The sequence below is a fragment of the Tachysurus vachellii genome, chromosome 2 (assembly GCF_030014155.1).
Source record: "Tachysurus vachellii isolate PV-2020 chromosome 2, HZAU_Pvac_v1, whole genome shotgun sequence".
Lineage (NCBI taxonomy): Eukaryota > Metazoa > Chordata > Actinopteri > Siluriformes > Bagridae > Tachysurus > Tachysurus vachellii.
The window spans coordinates 13,757,868-13,781,412 of record NC_083461.1 but is presented as its reverse complement, the minus strand read 5'-3'; the positions used below and the strand labels follow the sequence as shown (position 1 = coordinate 13,781,412).

Here is a 23,545-nt window from a genome sequence, read left to right as displayed (position 1 = left end):
TGACATTTTTTCCTTTTTTTAGGTGTACTGATTGCTTGTTTTAACTAAGAATATGCCAATAAATGTTTTTAAAAAAAAAAAAAAAAGCTGTTCTTTGGTTGGTTATTTTGTGTCTCATTTCCCATTGAAGCCTTACCCAGTTTTACCACTTTAAATGTTCTGTTCTGTGCTAAATATTACGGGTCTTTCCTACAGCAGAGATCATAATCTAGATATTGTTCTTGCAAGCTTTGAATAGATTAAATGGCCAATTACATGCTGTTCTAAATGTTTTATTATAAGAGACCAATGGTCATTATCAGAATAACTTACACTTGTTTATAATTTTCCCATTTTCAGGGAATTTTTGTTGTTGCATGAATATAAACAAAATCCATACCCACTTAAATTATTTGATGATATAATAGAGAAACAAAAATTAAATAAAACCTGAGATTTTAATAACCTGCAATTACATTAGTGATTATATATGAGCTACCCATGTATGTTGTGTTGTGGAAATTTAAAATATGATTTTACATAATTATGTGCATTTACAGTAAATTCTGTGTCAGATTTGGGAGAAAGAACAAAAGGCCCCTGTTTCAGCCGTTAACTTTGTACATGCTAGAAAGATGGGAACTTTAGCTGAGTATGTGTGCATGTAGTCAATAACTGAAAATGGAATGTGGCCTCGTTGAGGTGATAACTCAAATGTAAACATCTTCAGTAACCAGAGGGATGTCCCTCATCCCTCAGAGGGATGTCCCTCACACGTGAAAACAAACATCTAATTTAGTGATCATTACGAGGGTGCATCACTGCAGTTTCCTGTAGACGTTCCTTGACCAAGCGCTCCAAGGAGAACAGGTGATCATCTGTGTCTTCAGGTATCAGCTCCCTGAGTGCATCAGCCAGCTCAAATAAATACTCTGTGTTTTTTCCACTGGGTCCAACTGACCCTACAATCTGCTGTGCGATCAGTTCCAGAGGTGCTGGTCCAAGGTAGTTTGGGTTGTCACAGGATCCAACGTAGAGTAGTGTGTCATGGATGGGCTCATGTTCCTCTTCTTTAGGATAAAATGTAACTTTCATCACTCTGTATCCACCTTTCTCTCTGTAGTCCAGATACTCCTTCACCTCATTCTCTCTGCCTGATGGAAGTTTGTAAGCAACACCCCAAACACAGCCCTGCACAACAATGACAATATTTTACAATGTATATCTTAAGACTTAATATAAGTGTAAAAATACGTGGAAAAAATGTGTGGAAACTAATATGTGGGCCTTTTTGTTCAATTACCAAAACTAAAAGAGACAGGAACAGTTTCTTTCCCCAGGCAATCACTCTTATTAACAACTCACCATAATTATATTCCCTACTTCATATTTACAAGTACTGCATTATCAGATCTGCCAGTCATCACATCATCTGTACATGTTACACACACTACTGCTGCTGTATAGTGTACAAAAAGCATAATATTGCACAATATTGTTATTTGCACTACCATGCACTTCTCACACTTTATGTACATAACAGATCAGTCATATATTCTGTATTCATATTGAATACTCGTTCCATCTATATTGTATCGCACTGTCTTGTGTAGTATAATGTTATTCATGTCTGTACTTTTGAGAGTCACAAACAGCTGGAACCAAATTCCTTGTGTGTGTCAAAACATCAACACATTTGGCCAATAAACCTGATTCTGATTTATAAACCTTTGAAACAAGGGACACAACTGACAAGAATATCTGTATACTGAAGCATTAGGAGTTCCCTTCACATGACAATGCCCATGTTTATCCCCCAACTCCTCAGTTGTATATATTAGATATATTTAATTAGCTGTGGATTGTCAGAGGCTGTAAATGTAAATGTGTGAACACAAATCATAACAGAAACGCTACAATACAGAGGAGCGGAAGAACAGGATCATTTGTTGGGGATGTTGTAGCCTAGTGGTTAAGGTGCTGGACCACCAATCAGAAGGTTGTGAGCGCAAATCCCACGTCCACCAGGCTGCCACTGTTGGGCCCCTGAACAAGGCCCTTAAACATAAGTTGCTCAGTTGCATAAAAATGAGATAAAATGTAAGTCATGGTGGAAACGTAAATGTACCTCTGGATCTTCAATTAACGTCACAACACGTCCAGGCTGGAAACAGGAAGAAAAAGGCTGGTTATTGTTTATTTAAATACGGTTTAAGGTGCAGGATGAAGTGTTAGTTACCTTCCCAGGGACCCCACGGTGATCAGTGCTTCCCTGCCAGAACCGGCGACTGAAACCTTTAATGAAACCGACTCGTTTCTCCTCGAAAGGAAAGTCAACTTTCCAAATAAGTGATCCGTAACCGAAAACCCACATGTCTGAAAAAGCAGCCGACTTCCTCCAGCTCCAAACCTGCTCTCGCTTTACCTGAGTTTATAATCAGCTCATTATTTCATATTACAGCTGCCTGTGTTGTGAACAAATCAGTGACAGCCCTGAACCGGAAGTGACGTCTTCAGGAAGCGTCGTGAGCAAGCGTTATTAAAGCAAACAAACAAACATAAATGTTAATAACAGTTTAAAATAAATGTATATTAATGATCAATATATATATATATATATATATATATATATATATATATATATATATATATATATATATATATATATATATATATATATATATATACACACATACATACACACACGTATGTGTATACGTATATATACGTATAAACGTATATATGTGTGTATATATACGTATATATATATATATATATATATATATATATATATATATATATATATATATATATATATATATATATACACACACACACACACACACACGTATATATATGAATATATATATTAAATATTAAAATATATTAAATATTAAATATATAAAATATACATTAAATATGCCCTAATATTATGTTTGGTTTTATATATATATATACGTATATATATATAAAACCAAACATAATATTAGGGCATATTTAATTATATATTAATGAACACTATAATTAATATTATACTATAATACAATATTAATTAATAAATATATATATATATATAAATATATATATATATATATATATATATATATATATATATATATATATATACGTGTATATATATATATATATGTGTATATATATGTGTATATATATGTGTATATATATATATATATATATATATATATATATATATATATATATATATATATATATATATATATATATATATATAAAAGCAAACATAATATTAGGGCATATTTAATTATGTATTAATGATCACTATAATATTATACTATAATACAATATTTATATATATATATATATATATATATATATATATATATATATATATATATATATATATATATATATGCAATAATATTATGTTTGGTCCATATAGTAGAGTCAGGTGACTTTTATTATTTTATTAGAATTAGAATCAGAAACAAAAGGGGCTTTATTGGCAAGAATGCTTGTGCATATAAGGAATTTATTTAAACAACACATTGACCATAAATATAAGTTGAGAATAAAAAAAAATACAAATATGCATTGTAACATGTTATAATATTAAATATGTAAAAATATATTGACACATATGTCAATACAGTTAAGAAAAAAATGTAAAAATAAATAAATTGTATGTAGAGTTGTGCTATAGATGATAGTACATCCCTGTATCTCATTCTATTCCATTCTAGGATGGAGGTGATGAATAAATATAAGATTATTGCACATTGTTATTGCGTAATATTATCCTAAGTTTACTGCATCATCCATTGACCTGTTTGCTCAATATGCAAACTGCAGGGGGTCCTGTGTAATGGTCCAGTGAAGTCTTTCAGATAAGCCAGAACCTGTTTTTTCTAACGACTTCATGACAACAGACGTCAGCACCACAGGTCTCTAGTCATTAAATCATGTTATCTTGGGTTTCTTTGGGATGGGGATGATGGTTGAGCTTTTGAAGCAGACAGGGACTTCACACAACTCCAGTGATCTGTTGAAGATCTGTGTGAAGATGGGGATCAGCTGGTCAGCACAAGCTGGTGTCACACCGTCTGGGCCTGGTGCCATTGTTCTTTTTTCTTTCTTTCAAATCAGATCTTCAGCAAGTTGTTGATTCACCACAGTGCTGGAGGATGGTGTTTTGTAGTTGGTGATGGCTTTCAGGCCTTTTCAGACTGAAGCAGAGTTGTTAGAAGTGAACTGATCCGCCAACTTTTTGGCACAGCTCTTCTTAGCCACACTAATCTCCTTATTCAGTGTGAAATCATGGCCTGATTGTACAAGACCCTGTCTCCATTTCTGTAGGCATCTTCTTTGGCCTGACTAAGGTGTCAGTGTTTTTCTGTAAACCATGTTTTATCATTGTTAAATGTTAGATGACTTCTTGTAGTGATGCATCTCTCCTCACAGAAACTGTTATATGAAGTTAGTCTTAGTGAGCTTGTTTTTATCAGGGAGATCTTTTTTCTCTTTTTTTATTTTCAGAGTTAATGTATTTATCGTTTAGTTATTTAATAAATAGGTCAGAATATTATTCTACTTTGTATATTTATACAATTTCCTTAATTATTATTATCCAGGTTAATATAGCAAAACTATTTTTTTTGTCAGAAGGCAAAAAACAACAAAAAACTCACATTTCTGTACTTGTTGATTCCTTAACTAAAACAGATTATAAAATAATTATGACTTCCGCATGAGACAAAAGCAAAGTGAGAGAAACACTGATCCTATTCTAGCTTTTAAACCGGAAATTATTTTACTGTCTGCGCAAATCATTTGTTTGTCAATCAATCAATTTACAACGCTTTGTATTCAAAGCGACTGACAGTGGAGCTGAGGTTCAGAAATTATGTCTTTACCAATGGCAGTATATGCTGTCCAACAGTAAAGCCTACATGCTCTAAAAGGAAGAAACAAATTATGAAATGAGACTTTTGCGTGGGGAAATCATAAAAAATTTACTCAGCAGACTTAATGGTAGTGTCAAAATACAAATGATAGTGTTTTATACATGATCAGTTAACTACAAAAATATACTCTACATGCCAAAGTAAATGCTAAAAGCATTTAAAGAGACAGTACCAAAATATTTCCTTAGATCAGAAAATACAGTCTGCCATTAAAACAGGTACAGGTCTTCATTCAATTATATATTAAACATTTCACTACAATATTTTAAAATTACATTCCTAAATTACATAATGCATAACTGGCATATTTAAAAAACAAAAACAAAAAAAAAACAGACATTTAAAAAAAGATTAGAAACCAATCCCCTTAGAAAGATGCATCCCCGAAAAAATGACAGCATGTGTGCTACACAGTAGTGGAAAAGTACCAGCATAACTATACTTTTTTTTGCCTGGATAGTTGGGAAAAGGCATTGCTACTTCGTTTAGAGTACTCTGTGAACATGACATACACTGTCAGCACTTTGTCAGCACTTTGTCAGCTTAATATTAGCACTTTAGTACAAAACTCCATGTTATATCCAGTAACTATCAGCATGTTTTCTCTGTGTGACACACACCATTCCTTAATATTTCAATAATTCTTCAATCACAAATACAAAATTTTTTTAAAAAAAAAATCAATCACATAAAAACAAAAAGACAAAAAAAAAGTGACAAAAATTTGCCCTTGCCACCATGACTTTGCTCCGTGGCTATTCAATGATGCAGCTGCAGCTCACAGAAAGGCAAGGGGTGTGCTTAAAGCTGGAGCCTGGGGGCAGGTTTGTGGTTGGTATGGATACAGTGGTTGGTCTTGGCAGGCACAAGCGGTTCCCCTCTCACTCAAAACCCCTTAACTGGAGCAGGTTTTCTCTCCAGGGCTTTACGTACAGTAGTGATGCTAGCAGTAGTGTTTAGGTCTTCAGCCAGGCCAGAGTGGACATTTCAGGCACAGAAATTCTAAAAGATCTATCTGTAATCAAGAGGGGAAAATAAAATACAAGTCAGAAATTGTTTAAGATAACTCAATTTAAAAGACAAGCAGGAGCATACCTTTTTTCACAGCCTCTTGCCTGGTGATGGCTTGGTCTTTACACTGTTTTCCAAAAACACCCTGCGAGCAAAACTAATATTAATTACGAATATCCTGTGAAACTGAGACTGACTTATACACCGACTAACATACTCACATCTGATCATCTTCTAGAGACTTCTGGATCTCTTGAAGTACACCTGAGGAGGGGACAAATGTCACAAATTGTTAAATGCAAACATACAACATAACGTAATATCTTCACCACCTGAATAAATATTAGGAATATGTACATGTATAACAGTATTGTTTTTGTGCAGACATACGAGTTTGTTATTGATCATGCACACACAAATTAACATGGTTTTGCAGACAGGGTTGAGGACGTCACTTATGCATAATATTGCACATCAAACTTTTAAAAACAAAACAGCAAGCAACATGAAACCATCTAAAAATATTCCTAATGCTCATCTTCCCTACAGATGTAATCCTGGACATCCCATCTTTCCATGGCCATCTTTGCCAGTTGCTAGGAACTAATATGGCCACTAGTTAGTGATGTACTCACTCTCATCGTTCAGCAAAGCATGCTCCATTACTTGTCTAGCAGAATTCTCTGTAATATACAAGCATTTGGGTCAGTTCAGCAAAAGCATGCCAGTATTTGAGAGAACATTTTTGTTTTTGGACTATGATAGTGATTTTTCCTTGGCAGCATGCATCTAGTAGGGAAAGTGTCAGTTGTTTTGCTTATACTTAACCACTGTGGCTAAAACTACTGGAGTGAAGGATTTTTTTTTCCTGTGAGAAATTTTGCCAAACCGAAATACAAGTCTTGTAATTTATGGTGGCATTCAACAAGAGCACACAAAATGGATCCATTATATGTAATTATGTAACATAGTCCATTTTTAATTTGCACTATTCAAGATCCTGCCATCAAACCTACACTGCTGAAGCTAAAGAAATCTTATAGAAAATTATTCACAGAAAAAAATAATCATGCTCACTCCAGCTGTGTCTACAAATATAGCCAAACACGTACAGCTTCACAAAAGCACAAGCTTTGTTAAAATAGTGCAGTTAGAGAACAGTGAGGCATGAACATATGAAGCAAATGTAAGCCAATTGTTCAGCGAGGCACTGAATACATGCATGTTTAGTAAATGATGCAATGCTTTTTGGACTAAACAATCCATTTGCTTAGAGCTTGAAAATCTTACCATAATTTTTATTGTTCCTGCTATAATTCCTGAAAAGGCAAAGACATTCACACAGTGAATTTTTTTTGTACTGACAACAGAAACAAAAAAAAAAAAAAAAAGTCATTCTTAAAATAACAGCTTGTGCTCTCATTAGTTGAGCCAATATCAATTAATCTTACTTGTGTTCTGTGGATGCTCCATCAGGCTGGTCTCTGTGAGATTGACCTGGGGGTGATGTGGGTATTGTTTGGGAAGGAGCTTCCACCAAACACCGTGGCTCTACCACCCAGCGTGCAGAGAGGGAGAAACGCTCAAACTCAGATGGAGAGATCAGGTAGAGTCCTAAAAACAATATAGTAATGTTTGTGTTGCATTTCACAGAGCAAGTAATTAAGTTGTTACTTTAGCTGTACATTACTGTGTGCCCCCAAATCTACCTTGTCCATACTTGGTGAAGACACAGGATGCAATCCCGCTGACATCCTCTCTTCGGATGCAGGGATAGTGCACCTGCATTTTGATTGATGGTAAAGAGATGACATGTAGCTCGCCCTGATTGGTCAACACAACCAAGCTGCTTTCACCGTAGTCCTCAACACGACTGCTGCTAAACCAGGCCACACCCACCCGACGTACCCGCGAACCATCAACTGCTGTCAGCTTAAGCTTTGCCTTACTGTTCACTTTAGGCAATGTGAATAGCTATAGACAAAGACAAGGTGATTAGTTCTATACATTCTATACTACAGCCACAAAAAACAGAACAAAAAAAAGACAGACCAATAAAAGCATTTAATGCTAAATAAGAAGAAACCACAATTTTACTTGAGATAGTGAGTATTAGACCTAATTTAGTCTATAATATTAAAAAACACATACTAAATACTAAAAAAAACATTTCAACAAAAACAGAATACATTAAAATCATATGACTCTTCTTCTCTCCTCCGAAACTAAACATTGGAGTTTTTAATTGTAAGGAAACTTGCATCAACAACCATTTTACTGGAAGCTAATATTAATCAGACCCTTTCTGACCTTTAACTGTTCCTCTGAGATAACAAGCAGTTGGTGGGATCCCTGCATATCAGGGCTACGGGAAAGATCATGGGCAACTTCCAGTGGCTCAGGCAAGGGGGCTCCCCTTCCATCCAAAACCACCAGACCTACAACTGGAGCCCGATGCATCAGCTGGATCTCTTTAGCTAAGGAGGGAGTGAAGAGACACAAATTGGGAAAAGAGAATCTAACATTTCTAAATATTCTTCTTTACAGTGGTAAAAAGTGAGAAAGTGCATCAGATAGTGCATGTGTGCACGTGATCGGTTTTACCTGCATGAGCAACCACTTGCTCATCCATTCTCCGTTCAACAGGAGGAAGGTGAATCATGTAGGCAAAGACAGCACCACCATTGGTTCCTGCCCATAGGGAGGGTGTGCTATGAGAGCCTGTGAAAGAGAGCACCATTACCGAACATAGAATTTACTCCATACTCTAATTAATAGAAAAAGAAAGAATCTTCATCATTATCCTACTTACTGTCACTAAGGAATGTGTCAGCAAAACAAAGAGTTCTGACAAGGCCAGTGAAAGAATCATCAGCAGAGCGAGCTTCAATCTTCCTCTGGACTGGTGCAAGCTCCATTTCATGTAGAGCTTCTGCTTCCAGGCGTGCATTTATTTCTTGCAACTGATTTGAATATGCCACAAACAGGAGTTAGGAAATTTATGAGAATGTTTTTGAAATACATCAGGAATTACATTACTAAATACTAACTATAAATCAAATAATGTGTGTGGTGCTGAAACAGATAGATGGCAGAGAAAGCTACCTTGGCTGCATTGTTAGTGTGGTGTTTGTGCATGGAGACTCGACTGCGGCGAATTCGGCGAAAAGACTGGCGCAGAGACTTCTTAATGGACTTCACTCTAGATAACGGCCCCTCCAGGGCCACCTGATCACTGGGATTAAGAGTGCACCTACAGGAGGAGATGGTCAGTAGGGCTGTGTAATGTCATCTAATCTTCTAAAATAAACATAAGTACTAATATTCACTACACTGACTGTCATTTATAGCAGCTGTTCAATGGCTGGAATACATCAATTAGATATTTGTTGCTATGAATGTAATGAATATAATCTAATAAAGACTGAATCCAAGTCTGAGCCCTTAATACTTCCAGCAAGCAATACCAGGCCAAGATGACTAACCATAACAACAGCCTGGAGTTTATTTCCAAGGCAAGTAGCAACAAAACAATAAGCAACTTTTATACACTATAATTACACACTAGGTTTTCCAGAACACATCACAATAATGACTAATTCAACAATGATAAAGCAGTAAATTTACACAATAGCTTACTTGACGAAGACATTATTCTTCTGTTGGTAGTCATAGACACCAAAGCCATGGCTAGTCCCAAAGGCCACCAACTTCCATTCAGAATGAAGAGCAAGTGCTGTGACCACTGCAGGTGGCTGACACTGCACCAGGGCAAAAGGCTGGAAGCCTGGGGGAAAGGTGACCGGTTCATCTCGGAGATCCAGCCGTGCCTGACCCTTCCAGCGGAAACCTTCTTGCCCCTGCAGCAGGTCTACTACTGTGGCCTCTACTGACTGTTGAGCTGCCTCATCATTTATTTCCAGCACAAGAATCTAAGACAAATTCAGTTACAAGAGTCATATTTTTACAAAACCTCCAGATTATTTAGCAGTCTAATTTAGTGTACTGACCAGGAGTACCAAAGAATTCAGTTTATAGTACATTGTTTTGTGTGGTAAATACAGCAATGCAAGCTCACTTATGAGTAACTTGTATGTACACACAATGGTTTCTACTGTTGAAATACATTCATTGAGACTTTACCTGTCCTGCAGTTCCTGCCACAGTCAGGTAACCACTATATTTACACAGATGAATCTTCTGAATACCAAGTCGAGGGTCATCACTGTATGGATCAAAGCAGCCCACCTAAAAACACACAGTACAATTATTCTTAACATGAGATCTTTCACAACTATGTATACATACGTCACACAGTGGTCACATAATTTTAGTTAACAATCAAATAAATTTGAAAAGAAAGTTATTTGACTTCAACCTTGCGGAATGGTGGCCACTCGCCCTCGGTGCCCTGGTTCATATTTTCATTGGGGTCAGCATCAGTGTGGAAAACCGCAGATGTGCTCAGTTTGTATACGGGGTAGAGACAGACCCCCGAGGCATCCCAAAAACGCACTGTTCCATCCTCATGCCTACACAGAGAAACGCACGTCTCCAGATACCAATACGTTTAACACACTGCCTGCTTCTCAGGCTGGTCAGGTCAGTTCCTCATATTTGAAATACTGTATACCACTGAGTAGATTTGTTTCTTGTAAGTTTTTGGGCTTACCCAAATGTCATTTTTCCTTCTACATTGTACATAGTAATGAGTTAATATTTGGGCTTGTTTAAATTGACCTACACTGGCCATTTTTTGATGCACATTTATGTTGGACTTGTTAGCCACAATACTGTCAATCAAGATAATTCAGCCTGCAAATATTTTATTTTTGTGTACATTATGTAAATCAAAGGGTCTTTTGTTTCTTAACGTTTTTAAGTCAAAAAATGTTATGTCTTAAGAATGTTTGGCACATATTATTTAGATTTTTTTCAATTTTTAAAGTCTCTTATGATCTTTTAAAAATTGTTAAAAAAAAACAAACCCGAATGCAGAAAAAAACCCAGAATCTCAAATAAACAAAAAAAGATCAGAAGTGAATATCTACACCAAAGCACAATGCACAAAGGGCATAAATGCAAACTGCGGGTTACTCACCCGGTCAGCAAAAGGTCTCTTTGTGGGGGGTCTGGAGCAAGGTTTTGTCCTCCATCTATTGGCCAATGCTACAAAGTAAGCAAACACAGTAAACTAACAGAGAGAGAAAGTGACATTAAAAAGCAAGACTTCTAAATTTGATATAAAGTAAACACAATACATTTTGCCAATGCTTAAGTCAACAGAGACAATACAAGTGATCCACACAGATATTTATATTGTGGGTGCTGTAAACTGCATGTGTCTCTTCAATTTATAAATAGATAGATCAACTTGTAATTTCTGCGCTAAACAAAGTACATAAACTTGTGTAAGAAGCAAAGTATTTTAGCAGCTATGTTCACGAGTGAGCAGATTGTCTACCGAATACCTTTTTTGAGTAGCTTGTGTTTTGCAGTTTGCCAGCTGCATGCACCCTCTCCCACAGTTTAAGCGGGATTGAGGAGACGTGATGAGAGCAGGTGATTGCCGAGCAATGTAGAGGCACTAGGTATGGGGTCTGGAACACAGGCCAGCCTTCAGTCTGTAGATCAACCACCACCAGCTCCTCCTCCACCAACACTACCAATGCAACTGGGTCCCCTGCAGAACACAGACACACATTATAGATACCGTTACAAGTCTTGCTTTGTTATGTTTAATCAAATTAATAGCAGCAGTAGTTCGCACAATGTGTGCAAAGTGTTTGTCATTTACAAAGTCCGTTAATGCGATTACTGAAAGGCTATACTTGCCTTTTTGGGGCTCTCCTTCCCTTATGACAAAGAAGTCAATGATACGGGAGGTGAAGTCCAGCGCTACATGAGTCTTGCTGTGGATGACAGAAATGCAGTGGCGATCTCCATAGCTAGCTCTCGGCATGCCACCACTAAAGATGAGGAACGGGGGCCTGGGAGAAAAAAAATCATTTAAAATAATTAACAATTTCAAAACATAGCACAAACAACAGAGCCAGGCTAAAATGTGTGAGACTCTTTTTGCTGCTACAATCATCAATATTGGTGCTACATTTATTGCTGCGAAACTACACAATTTGTTTCCAAAACCTGTTTAATTAGTTTTCCTACATAACATTGTTACTGTCCTATCGAGCTAATGTGCGTGGTCATGTTTAGTTGCTGTCCTGAACTCATCTTATAGTGTTGTGCATTTACACTTGTACTCTTGTGTATTGTACCAGTACTGCACCATGGTCTTGGACGAACAGCATTTCATATACGATACTGATAATGACATGAACATGATATTAACGGCTCCAAAGCAAATTGTATGATAATAACTGGAATGGAAAATAAGTAAATAACTAAAGAAGGAAAAACAGATGCATTTGGAATGACTTTCGAGAGGTTAATATAAACCTCTACACAGAAGTTAAAAATTAACCAGCAGTGGTGAGTCATACAGGAACATTCTGGTTAATGGCATTACAAGCAAACACACCTGTCCAGGTTCACCAGGATCTCACCCATCCCCCAATCCCAACACACACAAACTCATACTGACCCTTGTCTTGTTGTCAGCTGTAAAACTTTGGAAATTGCCTTGCATGGGAAGGATCCTGAATACAGTGAGAACAATAATTCAATAAAGAAAGAAATCAATATACGTAATACACATCCAAAGACAACCAACTGAATGCCTTATACTGCATCGTTGTTAAATTCTCAAATCAAATTTATGAGAAGGTACAAATAATTTTTAGATAAACAGCACAAGCAGTTCGACTATGAAACGAACGTTCATATTAATGCTTTTGTTCTAATGTTTTATTGTTTCTATAGTAATTATTTGGAGGAAAGCCCCAACATAGCTCCTTCTCTGGCTAATTACTTGAGGACATTTTACCGTATGGTGTCTCCTGTTTCTCTGGTTCAGTCTGTGGGTTCTCTCCGGTCACTGTCCAGTGGCAATAACTGCCATCACTATGGGAACTAAGAATGATTCCTCCATCCTCCATCCACCAAACACTCTCTAGCTGCTGCAGAGAGAACAATAAAGAAGAAACACTGTGAGGAAGTTCTAAAAGGAACCACATTAGCAATGGACAGTTAATTATACACTGTTCTGCTAGGTGTATTTAACAATACTTCCAACCAAACATGCACAAATATACAGTATCTGCACTTCAGTCACATCAAAACATTATGAAATAAATATAGACAGTAGAACAATATGTCTGTCTGGAACATTAAATAGTCTACAGAAAAAAAGTAGAAGTATCTAGAAGTCTAGAAGAGAAAAAAAAAAAAGTAGATTATAAGGGTGACTATATGACAAAAAGCCTTGGCTCTGACACCGGCATAAAGATGTACCTGTGTGCATAAGAAGTGCTGAATGGCACACTGACGATCCAGGTCCCACAGAACCATCAGGCCCCGGCTATAGCCTATCAACACCTGCCGTGGGTTGAGAGGATTCTCCTGCAGAGCCTCCACACACTCCAGGTTTCTGCGACCCACATATTCCTCTGGAACTCTGAAAAGAGCATCAAAAAGATACACTGAATGCTGGAAAGAACACACGTTTAATATGTAAGATATGCAAACTCACTGAAGAATCTCAGTCATGTATACACCAAATCAACTCAAATCAGAGTACAAACAGTGCATAATTAGGCAAAGCCTGAAATTGAAAACAATTTGATTCAGGAATATTGAATATTTAGCTTTTTATCATTGCCTTTTCCTGAGTTCAATATCAAAGACAGGACACATTTCAACAAAGAACTGAACAAAATTCATGGCTGATACCAGGATAATGGAAAATTGAAATATATATAAAGGCAAAGTGCCTGACTCCAGTCCTTGTCCAAAACAGTTTAGTTATTTCTCTGCTCAGAGACACCCTATTAAAACCATCAGCTAATTGCCAGGTTTAGTAGGCATGCTAGAGCAAGAAACTCTTCAAGCTGTCATGAAAGAGGGGAATTAAAATCTATTGAGAAAGAGGTTTCACTGTACCTGCTCTGAACGTCCTCTACACTGATATTGTTCTCCTCTAGCTCCCTAAAGCCAGGCACTTCCACCACAAACACATGGCCCGCTTCAGTGCCCAGCAGAAGGAGCTCACCTGAAGAGTGGGCCAGGACGGCAGTCACCCGCGTCACACTAGGAATGGCACTGCCAAAAAAAACCCAGCACAGATACAAAAATGTTTAAATTAAATTTTTAAACTTTAAGCTTTTACAACGCAAACAGGTTTTCGTTTTATTTTATAATTTGCAAAATTGTTTTCCACAACTGTAACATTACATCCTGATTCATGAGTCAAACATGGTATCACAAGCACTTGCAAAAGGTATATTAGTCAATATGTCTGACTAAATGGAAATTATGTTCACTGAGACTATATAGCTTATGCCTGAATGTATCATCACACCATGTGAGTATCAGTTGTGTCTCGAAGAGTAGGAGTTAATACAAGTCATGTACATATATATGTGCAGGTCAGTGTGTTCACAAATAACATGATTGACTGATTAATAAATAAGTAATTTAAAAAAATAAACCATACATCACATGATGATGCATAACAGACATTAGTAACCATAACTGACTCACCCAGGCGGGCCAGTGAGCGTAAAGCGTCCAATCTCCAGCAGCTCTGATAAACCTTTATGGGCTCGAAGTGTCCACATGTGTAGACTATTGTCATCAAGTAATGTCACCAGTTCAACCTTTAAACATAACAAGGTGGTATTTGGGCGACAGCTAAAGAAATAAATATCCTGCCTGTAAACAGTTTGGGGCCAGAAAACTCTTGAAGTCACAAATCTGATTAGTTAAATGACATTAATTAATTTGAAACAGTATGGCTCTGACATCCGTAAATAATTTAAATCAAGAGCAAATGTTTCTAATAATTTTCATTAAAATAGAATGCATAAGTAATGTTGAAACTTTCTGATGTGAAGATATTGTTTATGGAAGATTACGGAAGTATCAGCAATATGTAAAAGTCAAACAAAAAACAGATTGTCTTCTTTTCACAAATATTCAGAATATTGAGCTGCAAAATATTTTAACGGTTTGTCTTTGATATGAATGGAATAAAAGACTTTAGGGCATGCTGTTACTAGAACATGCCTCCTTATATATTAAAAACAAACCAAGGGTGAAAAAATATTTACATGTAAATATTTATGAAAATAATAAAACTTCATCAGCTGTGATAAATGTTGTACACACACACACCATTTGGTTTTTCGTATGGAGCGCCCCTTCTGACAGGTAGGAAGATACATGTACAAAAATCAAAACGCATTATATAGTTTGTAGATATACCTGGTGTGGGAGAAAGTGCACCTGTGTAACTGCAGCATTCTCATCATGCAGCCCCATAAACTCAACACCAGGGGCTCCATAGCTGAGAGACAGTTAAGTGAAACAAATCATTATGCAAAGTACCGGCATGTCAGAAGGATATGGATCTTGAAAAGAAATGGAAAGAGGAGGATTCAACAAGCTGTTAAACAGAGCCGTCAGTATTAACGTTCCTGTTTACAAAAAAAAAAAAAAAAAAAAAAAAAAATATTTCAGATCACCAATTAGGTCTGTTTTTTTTTTTTTTTTAACCGTTTTTACTATTCTAAAAACACAAACAAAAGACACTAAATGGGGAATAATTATAATTTTGCAAACCTATAAACCTGGTTATAGATCAATAATAGTCACCCATTACGCAATTCTGTGGGAAGAATATAAACACACCCCTTTACAGAACACAGCACACATGGGTGTGTCATAAGATGAGAAAACAGGAACGGCTCACACAAAAATCGTAATAGAACCCACTATTAAACGCTCTTCTCAAGTTTCCACAGAAAGTGGAAACTTGAGAGAGCAAAGCACAACAGCCCAACAGTTTCTTCTCTGATCCAACACCAAAACTATTTGCTATTCCAAATTGAGGTTAAGGATACAGTTTGATGGCTCCAGATCTGGTGCCAATGGCCAGGAGTCCCAGGCTGGAACTGAAGCCCAACGCGCTTGGTTGGTGAGGAAAGCCATGCTCTACTGTCTACACAGAAAACAGAGAAAAGAAAGACAGACATTTTAAAATACCATTTTAAAATACACAGCAATAAAGTATTTGGTCTGGTGTGTAAGTCTTAATCACCTTATTGAACTGGTAGAGCTCCTGCTTGAGTTTGTCCCTCTGAGAGTCATGCCCATGTCGCCGGAATCTCTTCATCCTCCCGGGACAAGCAAGGGCCTCACACTGCCCTCTCTCTCTGTTCCTCTCTGTAGAGTAGAGTAGAGAGAGAGAGAGATAGAGGAAGAACATGAGACAATTAGAAGGAAGTACAAAGTGAAGTCACAAATTTTCTATAACAGAAAAACTCAGCTTAATACTGAACAAACTTAAGACCTTTATTAGCACTTGGAAGCAAAAAAAATGGATAAAACTAATTATGTGCACAACAAAAGCAAAGCAACAAAAAAATGATGATAATAAGAGGGACAGGAATTCCAGAGGAGGGGCTATAGGCTGTTGACTGAAACCCTCCCTCTTCCCTCTCACTCTCGGCCCCCACTCCCAATGGACTGCCGTCTCACAGAAGGGGGGTGTAGGGTGTGGAGGTCATTTCAGTCTTAACTGAAGCACCTATTGTTCTCGTGAGGCCTGAAGTCCAGCCTCCTATATGAACAGCAGCTGAAGAAAACACCTGTTGCACTGAAACCAATGGAAAAGGAGCCGGTTTCTAAAAAAAGCATGGAGCAGGTCCATCTGCTTTTCTTTTGATACCATCATTCAGGGACCGCTTAACAAAACTCTACTTGTACTAGTCAACATAACATTGTTAATACTGAGGACTATATGTTACCATTTTAAACTATAGCAAACACACAAGAAAACAGCCAGCCTAGAAACACAACAAAAAACACCCACTTGCATAACAAGCTCTTAAAATATAATTCCTAATTCCCAAATAAGATCAAATTATAACTCGGCTTACAAAGTTAAAGTTTAACTGCAAGTGCATTGGGTATTTCCACAAACTAAGCGATGATACAAACAGCCATCCGATTTAAATGCATAAGGAAATGGCTATTCCTGCAATGTGAGCAGAAGTGTCAGATGGTAAGATTGTTGATAAGAAGGAAGGATTCTCCCCACCTCTTTTTTCCACTTCAGGTGACTCAGCTGCTAAGCTCAGTCCAGACACATATTTTTACTGTTATTTGCATGATTAGCTGAACACATTTAGTCATCCACAGGCATGTGACTGCTCCTGGCTGCAACACTACATCCTCATTCAGCTACGGGGACAAAGTCAGAGGGGGTGAAGGGCCCTGAAGGAGCGAGCCAGGCAGAAAGAGCCTTCATAAACCTCAGCTTAGTAGACAATGACAGAGTGGGAGGTCTTCTGTTTAAGAATAAGCTAGGCCTCTGATGCAAATCTTATAAAGCATGGCGTGAAAGACCTGGAGCAGAGGCTGAGAGGAAAAAACCTGGATGGAGAAAAATATTGCTGAAGATTTACCATGTTAGAGAAAATCAACTGTCACAACTTGTCATAAAAACTTTGCATTGGAGATACCAACCCTGTGCTCTTATAAACGTATAACTGCACATAGCACTAAAGGTGATCATTAATACTTGGCATGCATGTAGGAGGAAAGGACTGAGCAAAGCGACATTAGTGGCGGCAATCTCTCCCAAGCAGGGAAAACTAATTACTCTCCGTGTGAAAATAGCAGAAGAATAAACTCAATGTTGTGCTACATACAGAGTTGCCAACATTACTAACAAAAAAAAAAAAAAAGACAGGCAGGGGAAAAAAAAAACCCTTGTGGAAAAAAACCCCAGACAAATTCCTAGCAAATGTTGGTGAAGAGATTGATTCCAGACTCTAGTATTAATTAGAGAATGCACTGGTTAAACAAATATTTATCAGAAGTATGCAGAAATGTTTGGATTTGTAATCAAACTGCCGAGTAAACAAGCTTGCACGACATATACAGTCTGTTGGTTGTTTTTTAGAGAACACAGGGAAACACATTTGTGTAGGTTTTTCTCCAGATGTGTGCCAAGCAACGGTAAAAAATTCTGACTCTGAAGAACGATTTATAAAAAGTAATTCACATTTTCAGCTAACAAAAAGACCATAGCCTCGCCTTCCTGTTCTCAATCGGCTCACAAGACTAAAGCTGGACAAGTATCAGGTCAAAGTTCAAAGTGCCGGGTGAATTTCATTAAGAATTTGGTTTGGCATCGAGTAAGATAAGATATTACTATGAGTTGGAATAGTTCTAAAAACTCTATAAAACGTTATTTTAAAATTTTGAAACAGCAGAAAAAAAACAAGAATGTGATTAAACCTGTGAAAAATCTATTACAACACAATAAAAAAAGCATTAACCAGAGTTTGAAGCAAGACTGTGTTAAGGACATTCTAATGTTTTACAAAACGTTTACCATAAACACAACAGAAAACTAAAAGAACCATCTAAGAGACCTAAAATATCTTAAGCCACTTGCCACAATGGCAAGAAAAAGTGTTAAACTAGACCAACTCCAAAGTTTGTGAGAAGCCGCAATGTAATAATTACTGCCGATTATTATTATTATTAATAGGAGTAGTATTAGTATGCATTACAATCTCAGGTTGCTGATACACAAAATATCTAATATAACCTGACAATTACAGTCAAATATTAAATGTGAGAAGATGTGAATGGTTTCATGATGTGTGTGAGACTGTAAGTGTTGTGGTGTTAACAGAAGTATTAGTTCACAGAGCTGAGTAAGCATTGACTATCCCCTACAATGCTGACATCACTGCATTCTTGGCATGCTGCTGAAGCACTACAAGGAAAGGTGCTGTGAATTGTGAATCACAATTAAGGTTTTCTAAAGTAAGAACGATACCAAATCTGTCCTGACATGAAAAGCAGTGTCTCCCCAAACCTCATGCTCTAGTTCTGCAAGATCCACACAAAGCTTCACATTTCTCACCTGTTTGTGAGAGACCTGTTAGAGTAGACAGAAGTATTATGTTTATAAGTTACCCAAAATTGTCATCATGTCATTCATGCATGTGCACATTTTCTAAATTAATAATATTCACAAGCTTTATAATAATCTGCCAGGCTTCATTAAGCAGCGAAAAAACAGAACAATAATGCAGCACATAACTTGGACTATAATTAAAATTATTTTCCGTCTCCAATATTTATCCAGCTTCTGATCATGTACAGAAACTACAATGAAGTACAAACTAGCCAACGTAAAGAACTTCCTGATATGTCTAGATCCACACAAATATTGAGACTATGTAAAAAATGTTCTGACTGAGTCTTAAAATCACATTGGTTAAACATGTTGTGAACTGGTTTAATGATTTATTTAAAAAAAAAAAAAAAAAAAAAGGAAGAGCTAAGGATGACTTCATGTTTAACAGTAAAGCTGTTTATTATTATTCAGTCTCTCTTGCCAGGGGAAATAGTGGGAACTACTGCAGTCTGGGACATTTGAATCAGCTTGCAGTGTCCTGACTGAGAACAAATAGCCTTAATCTTGTATAACTATTCAAATGAAAGCCAATTTCAACCAAGGAGCCATTTATCTATTTATGAGTATAGCTTCAAATCATAAGCAAGCAAACCTTCTGGGCTAGGAGGTGTGCATTTTTTGGTTATCGACCAGTATGTCCATGGGCAACAACATCTTTGTCTTTTAAGGGGACAAAACATTGGACAGTTAGATTTATTATAGCACCAGAAGCACACTGAAGTAACAAAATTTACACTGTTTAAACAAAGACACATAAGGGGATGTGGGGGGGACTTGTGTGGAACTGTGGAAGCAGGCGACTTCCTCCATTTCTCACAGGCCAGCATGAGACGCTATTCTTAGTGAAAACTCCCTTTACACTCACAGTGATCTGGTCAGAAGAACATGTTACTGTGGAAGTGCAAATGCCTCGTTTATGCTTTCTTCCTCTCGCTACATCCGCCACTCAGATAAACAAAAATATGAACAACCACTGGGTGTGGTCAGAGACCTACAGTCCCCAGACTCATCTCTTTCCTGTCTCTTCTGAAAGACACAGGATTAAATGCACAAGGCTGCAAAGACATCAAAAAGAATTATTTAAAAAATAATATATAAAAGAAAATATAAAGTAAAGAAATATACTGACTGTAATTTAATTTCTCTAGCAATGCATATTTGATGTCTGGCTACATTCAAATGTGATATAATGAAAACGGGTCCTAAAGCTTTTTCAATCTTACTGACTTCATTAAGTTAGTCTGGGATGGCAGGCAGCACTTGTGCTTTGACTGAGATAGAGACAGAATAAGGATAGTGTGAAATTAAATCTGTGCTAATATTTGTACAGAAGGTGGCTGCAACAGCTTCTATATCTTTATAATTATCAGTGAATGATCTTAGCAGATGCTCACTCTCCTACCTTATTTCAAAGTCGGTGCAATAGCTGGTTTTAAAAGTGCAACATAAACAAGCTGTTCACAATCTTCAGTGACATTACTCAACGCAGATGATCAATTACTAGGACAGCTGTTATAATTAATCCGTACGCAAAACATATTTACTTTACTTTCAAGTACACACGCACACAGACACTAAGACAGACACACACAGACACACGCCACACTCTGGAGTGATAGTAATACAGAAGTTAGATTAAAACACTGCAGACAGGACAAATTAAAAAGGAGTTATATATGGAGTCAACTGGAATGATGATAAAAGGGTTACGTCAATATGTTTCAAATGTTTATCACAATATCACTGCTTTGGATACTGGGGGTGAAATATTTACTGATAAAGAGCTCTAAGTTCCAGCTGTATATAACTAATACCATGTGTTTGACAAAAGTCCCCAATTCCTTAATAGCTGGAGTCAGTGGAATAGTTTCCACACAGGGACACGGGGGTGGGGGTTGTAATAAATTGCAGAATAACTGGTTTAGGATTTAAAGTAGGCTTGGAATGAAGGACAAGCAGATTTTATTACAAACATGTAAACTTCCCATTGTTTACAAAACTGAGCCCTGTGTGTGAGATAAGAGGAACACAGGCCTAAGGTCAGGGCTATCTACCCCAGAGACTTAATCTCGTGTGTACCTCAAACTGTACCCGATTGAGTAATAAAATGGTATTTAATCTACTCATTTAGCCGACACCCGACCCGGATGATCCACGTTCCTTGGTTTGCATAACGAACAAACCATAAGAAAAGTAAGGGCCACCACAGACCAGAAAGTAATACGAGCAGCTTCAAGGCGGATGTGATCGTCATCTTTTGCTGAAACCTGACAGACCGGTGGAACAGAAACACAGCACACTTCTCCGCCCCCAACCCCACACACACACACACACACACACACACACAGTCTCTCTCCCACACACACACACACACACACACACAGTCTCTCTCCCACACACACACACACACACACACACACACACACACACACTCTGCTGGAGATTCACCTGCCGACAAGGACACACCTCGTTTATCAAAACTGTTGCTCAACACAATGTGAACACTGTGAATGCGCCATCAGACTACTAACAGACTTTTATAACTGTCTTCATGATGCCTCCCACACACAAATAAGTAACTAATCGATTAACACCACCATTGCAGTTTTGTTTTGTGACTCCATACTAATGACCAAACTAGTGTCAAACGACCCACAAGACAAACCAAGACCCAGGTTTGTTAATAAAACTTCTCTAACACACGTCTGTGTAAACTTAAACTCTGGGTTCTTTATAAAACAAACCAACAGTACGGCCAAAAAGCTCTGAATGTTTAGTTCAGAACAAAGACTTAATGTTTTTTAAGGCAGTTTTCACTTTCATTCGGCTAACCATAACAAATCGGCTAATTCAGCTAGCTATCTCCAGCTACATCAATCGTTATCGAATAGCTAGCTAAGCGGCTAAAATGGGCTCGCAGGGAACACACTGAAAGAATGATTTCTAACCATAGTAATATTGCTTAAAGCTGTTTTATCAGGCGATACATTAAACAGCAGCACCAACCACCCACCTCGTCCTGTTAGTTAGCACCGTTCCAGCTGTATGAGGCACCTGTAGCTCTTGAGCTAAGTTAGCTTAGCTCGAGCTAAACTAGTCAACACTACGGGCCGAATCCAAAACTCACCTGATTCTTGTCCCAGCGATGTCCACTGTTTACGGATGTCACGCCAGTTTCCTAAGGCTTCTTTTCTTTGTAAAAACCACCAACACCAAACTACGCCTTAGAGATAAGTCGACAGTTAACTAACGTTAAAATTGTTGACCGTCTCCCTAACGTTAATTGTACAAGGTTTATCCAGCTTTCATTAAAACTACAGCTGCCCCGGCCACCACCAATGCCAACCAGCTAACTGCCTGCAGCTCTGGCTCCGCCCTGTATATCTACTTCCGGGAAAGTGTAAACTCTATGGCCGGTCTGCCTCCTGCTACTAATGTAATCAGTGGAGCTGCTACACCAGTGGTGGCGCACTACTACATCAGGTCCATAGTCCAGTAGTATGTTTGTGCCTAATGTTTGTCCAACAGTGGGAAGCGACAGGCAAGTAAAGTGTTCAAAATGCAAACTGAAAGAAAAAAGATATTAGTTAAAATATGTTATCAATTTTTTTGATAGATGTTTCTTGTTTATTAGTTTTTGTTTTACTCTCTAGTATATTTTGAATTTTTATTTTCATCACTTTTTAGGAAATAATACTTTTTTAGTATATTTTATTAGTATATTTTTCTAAAATTTTTTTTACTATATTTTGAATTATTTCCATCACTTTTGGAAAATAATACTTTTTTTTAGTATATTTTATTAGTATATTCTTTATAATATATATATTTTTAATATATTTAGAATTTTTTCCATCACTTTTGGAAAATAATACTTTTTTTTAGTATATTTTAGTATATTTTTTTTTAAAAATTTATTTTAGTATATTTTTTATTTTTTCCCATCACTTTTAGAAAATAATACTTTTTTAAAGTATACTTTATTTTTATGACTTTTTAAACTATACTTTTTTTTTCTGTATTTTTCAAAAATATTTTTAGTATAGTTTGATTTTTTTCCCAGCACTTTTGGAAAATAATACTTTTTTAGTATATTTTATTGGTATATTTTTTCAGTATATTTTGAATTTTTTCCATCACTTAATGGGCTTTACATTTACAGCATATGGCAGATGCCCTTATCCAGAGAAATGGATCATTGGATACATTATTGCTGGTTCACTAGGTTATATACTTAAGATACCATGAGTTTAAAACATGGTTTTAAATGTAAAAAATGGGGAAAGAAATGTTAGTTCAAGTATTTAATGAATAAGTAGGTCTTCAACCTGAAGATAACCAGTGACTCAGCTGTCAGGACCACTAGGGGAAGTTCATTCCACCACTTTGGTGCAGGAACAGAAAAGAGTCTTGTTGTATACTTGCCTCTTACCCTGAGAGATGGTGGAACCAGTTGAGCAGTGCTGGTAGCTCTGAGGGTGTGGGGTGGGGTGCA

At 37.0% G+C, this 23,545-nt stretch overlaps 2 protein-coding genes across 4 annotated transcripts; both read right to left on the bottom strand.

Moving 5' to 3' along the window:
• Window positions 1-13: 13 nt before the first annotated feature.
• On the bottom strand, window positions 14-2,475 carry chac2 (ChaC, cation transport regulator homolog 2 (E. coli)). Of its 2 annotated transcripts, XM_060857679.1 has the most exons (3): window positions 2,219-2,475; window positions 2,108-2,143; window positions 14-1,170 (listed from the first exon to the last, which is right to left on the bottom strand). In XM_060857679.1, the coding sequence occupies exons 1-3, from the start codon at window positions 2,351-2,353 to the stop codon at window positions 775-777; spliced, it is 567 nt and encodes a 188-aa protein (XP_060713662.1). In that variant the 5' UTR covers window positions 2,354-2,475; the 3' UTR covers window positions 14-774. The 2 variants fall into 2 exon arrangements, with proteins under 2 accessions (XP_060713662.1, XP_060713671.1); XM_060857688.1 differs by lacking the exon at window positions 2,108-2,143.
• A 2,466-nt stretch (window positions 2,476-4,941) lies between these two features.
• Window positions 4,942-22,441, bottom strand: llgl2 (LLGL scribble cell polarity complex component 2). 2 transcript variants are annotated; one of them, XM_060857628.1, is made up of 26 exons: window positions 22,178-22,440; window positions 16,150-16,274; window positions 15,953-16,050; window positions 15,315-15,396; window positions 14,592-14,707; window positions 13,992-14,150; window positions 13,344-13,506; window positions 12,877-13,009; window positions 12,535-12,589; window positions 11,766-11,920; window positions 11,402-11,613; window positions 11,032-11,099; window positions 10,309-10,462; window positions 10,074-10,178; window positions 9,570-9,862; window positions 9,036-9,183; window positions 8,743-8,893; window positions 8,535-8,651; window positions 8,241-8,407; window positions 7,640-7,904; window positions 7,382-7,544; window positions 7,221-7,249; window positions 6,566-6,613; window positions 6,152-6,194; window positions 6,015-6,075; window positions 4,942-5,934 (listed from the first exon to the last, which is right to left on the bottom strand). In XM_060857628.1, exons 2-25 carry the CDS (start codon window positions 16,222-16,224, stop codon window positions 6,021-6,023), a joined length of 3,054 nt encoding a protein of 1,017 aa, XP_060713611.1. In that variant the 5' UTR covers window positions 16,225-16,274; window positions 22,178-22,440; the 3' UTR covers window positions 4,942-5,934; window positions 6,015-6,020. The 2 variants fall into 2 exon arrangements, with proteins under 2 accessions (XP_060713611.1, XP_060713620.1); XM_060857637.1 differs by lacking the exon at window positions 6,566-6,613 and having other exon boundaries at window positions 22,178-22,441.
• Between the last annotated feature and the right edge of the window lie 1,104 nt (window positions 22,442-23,545).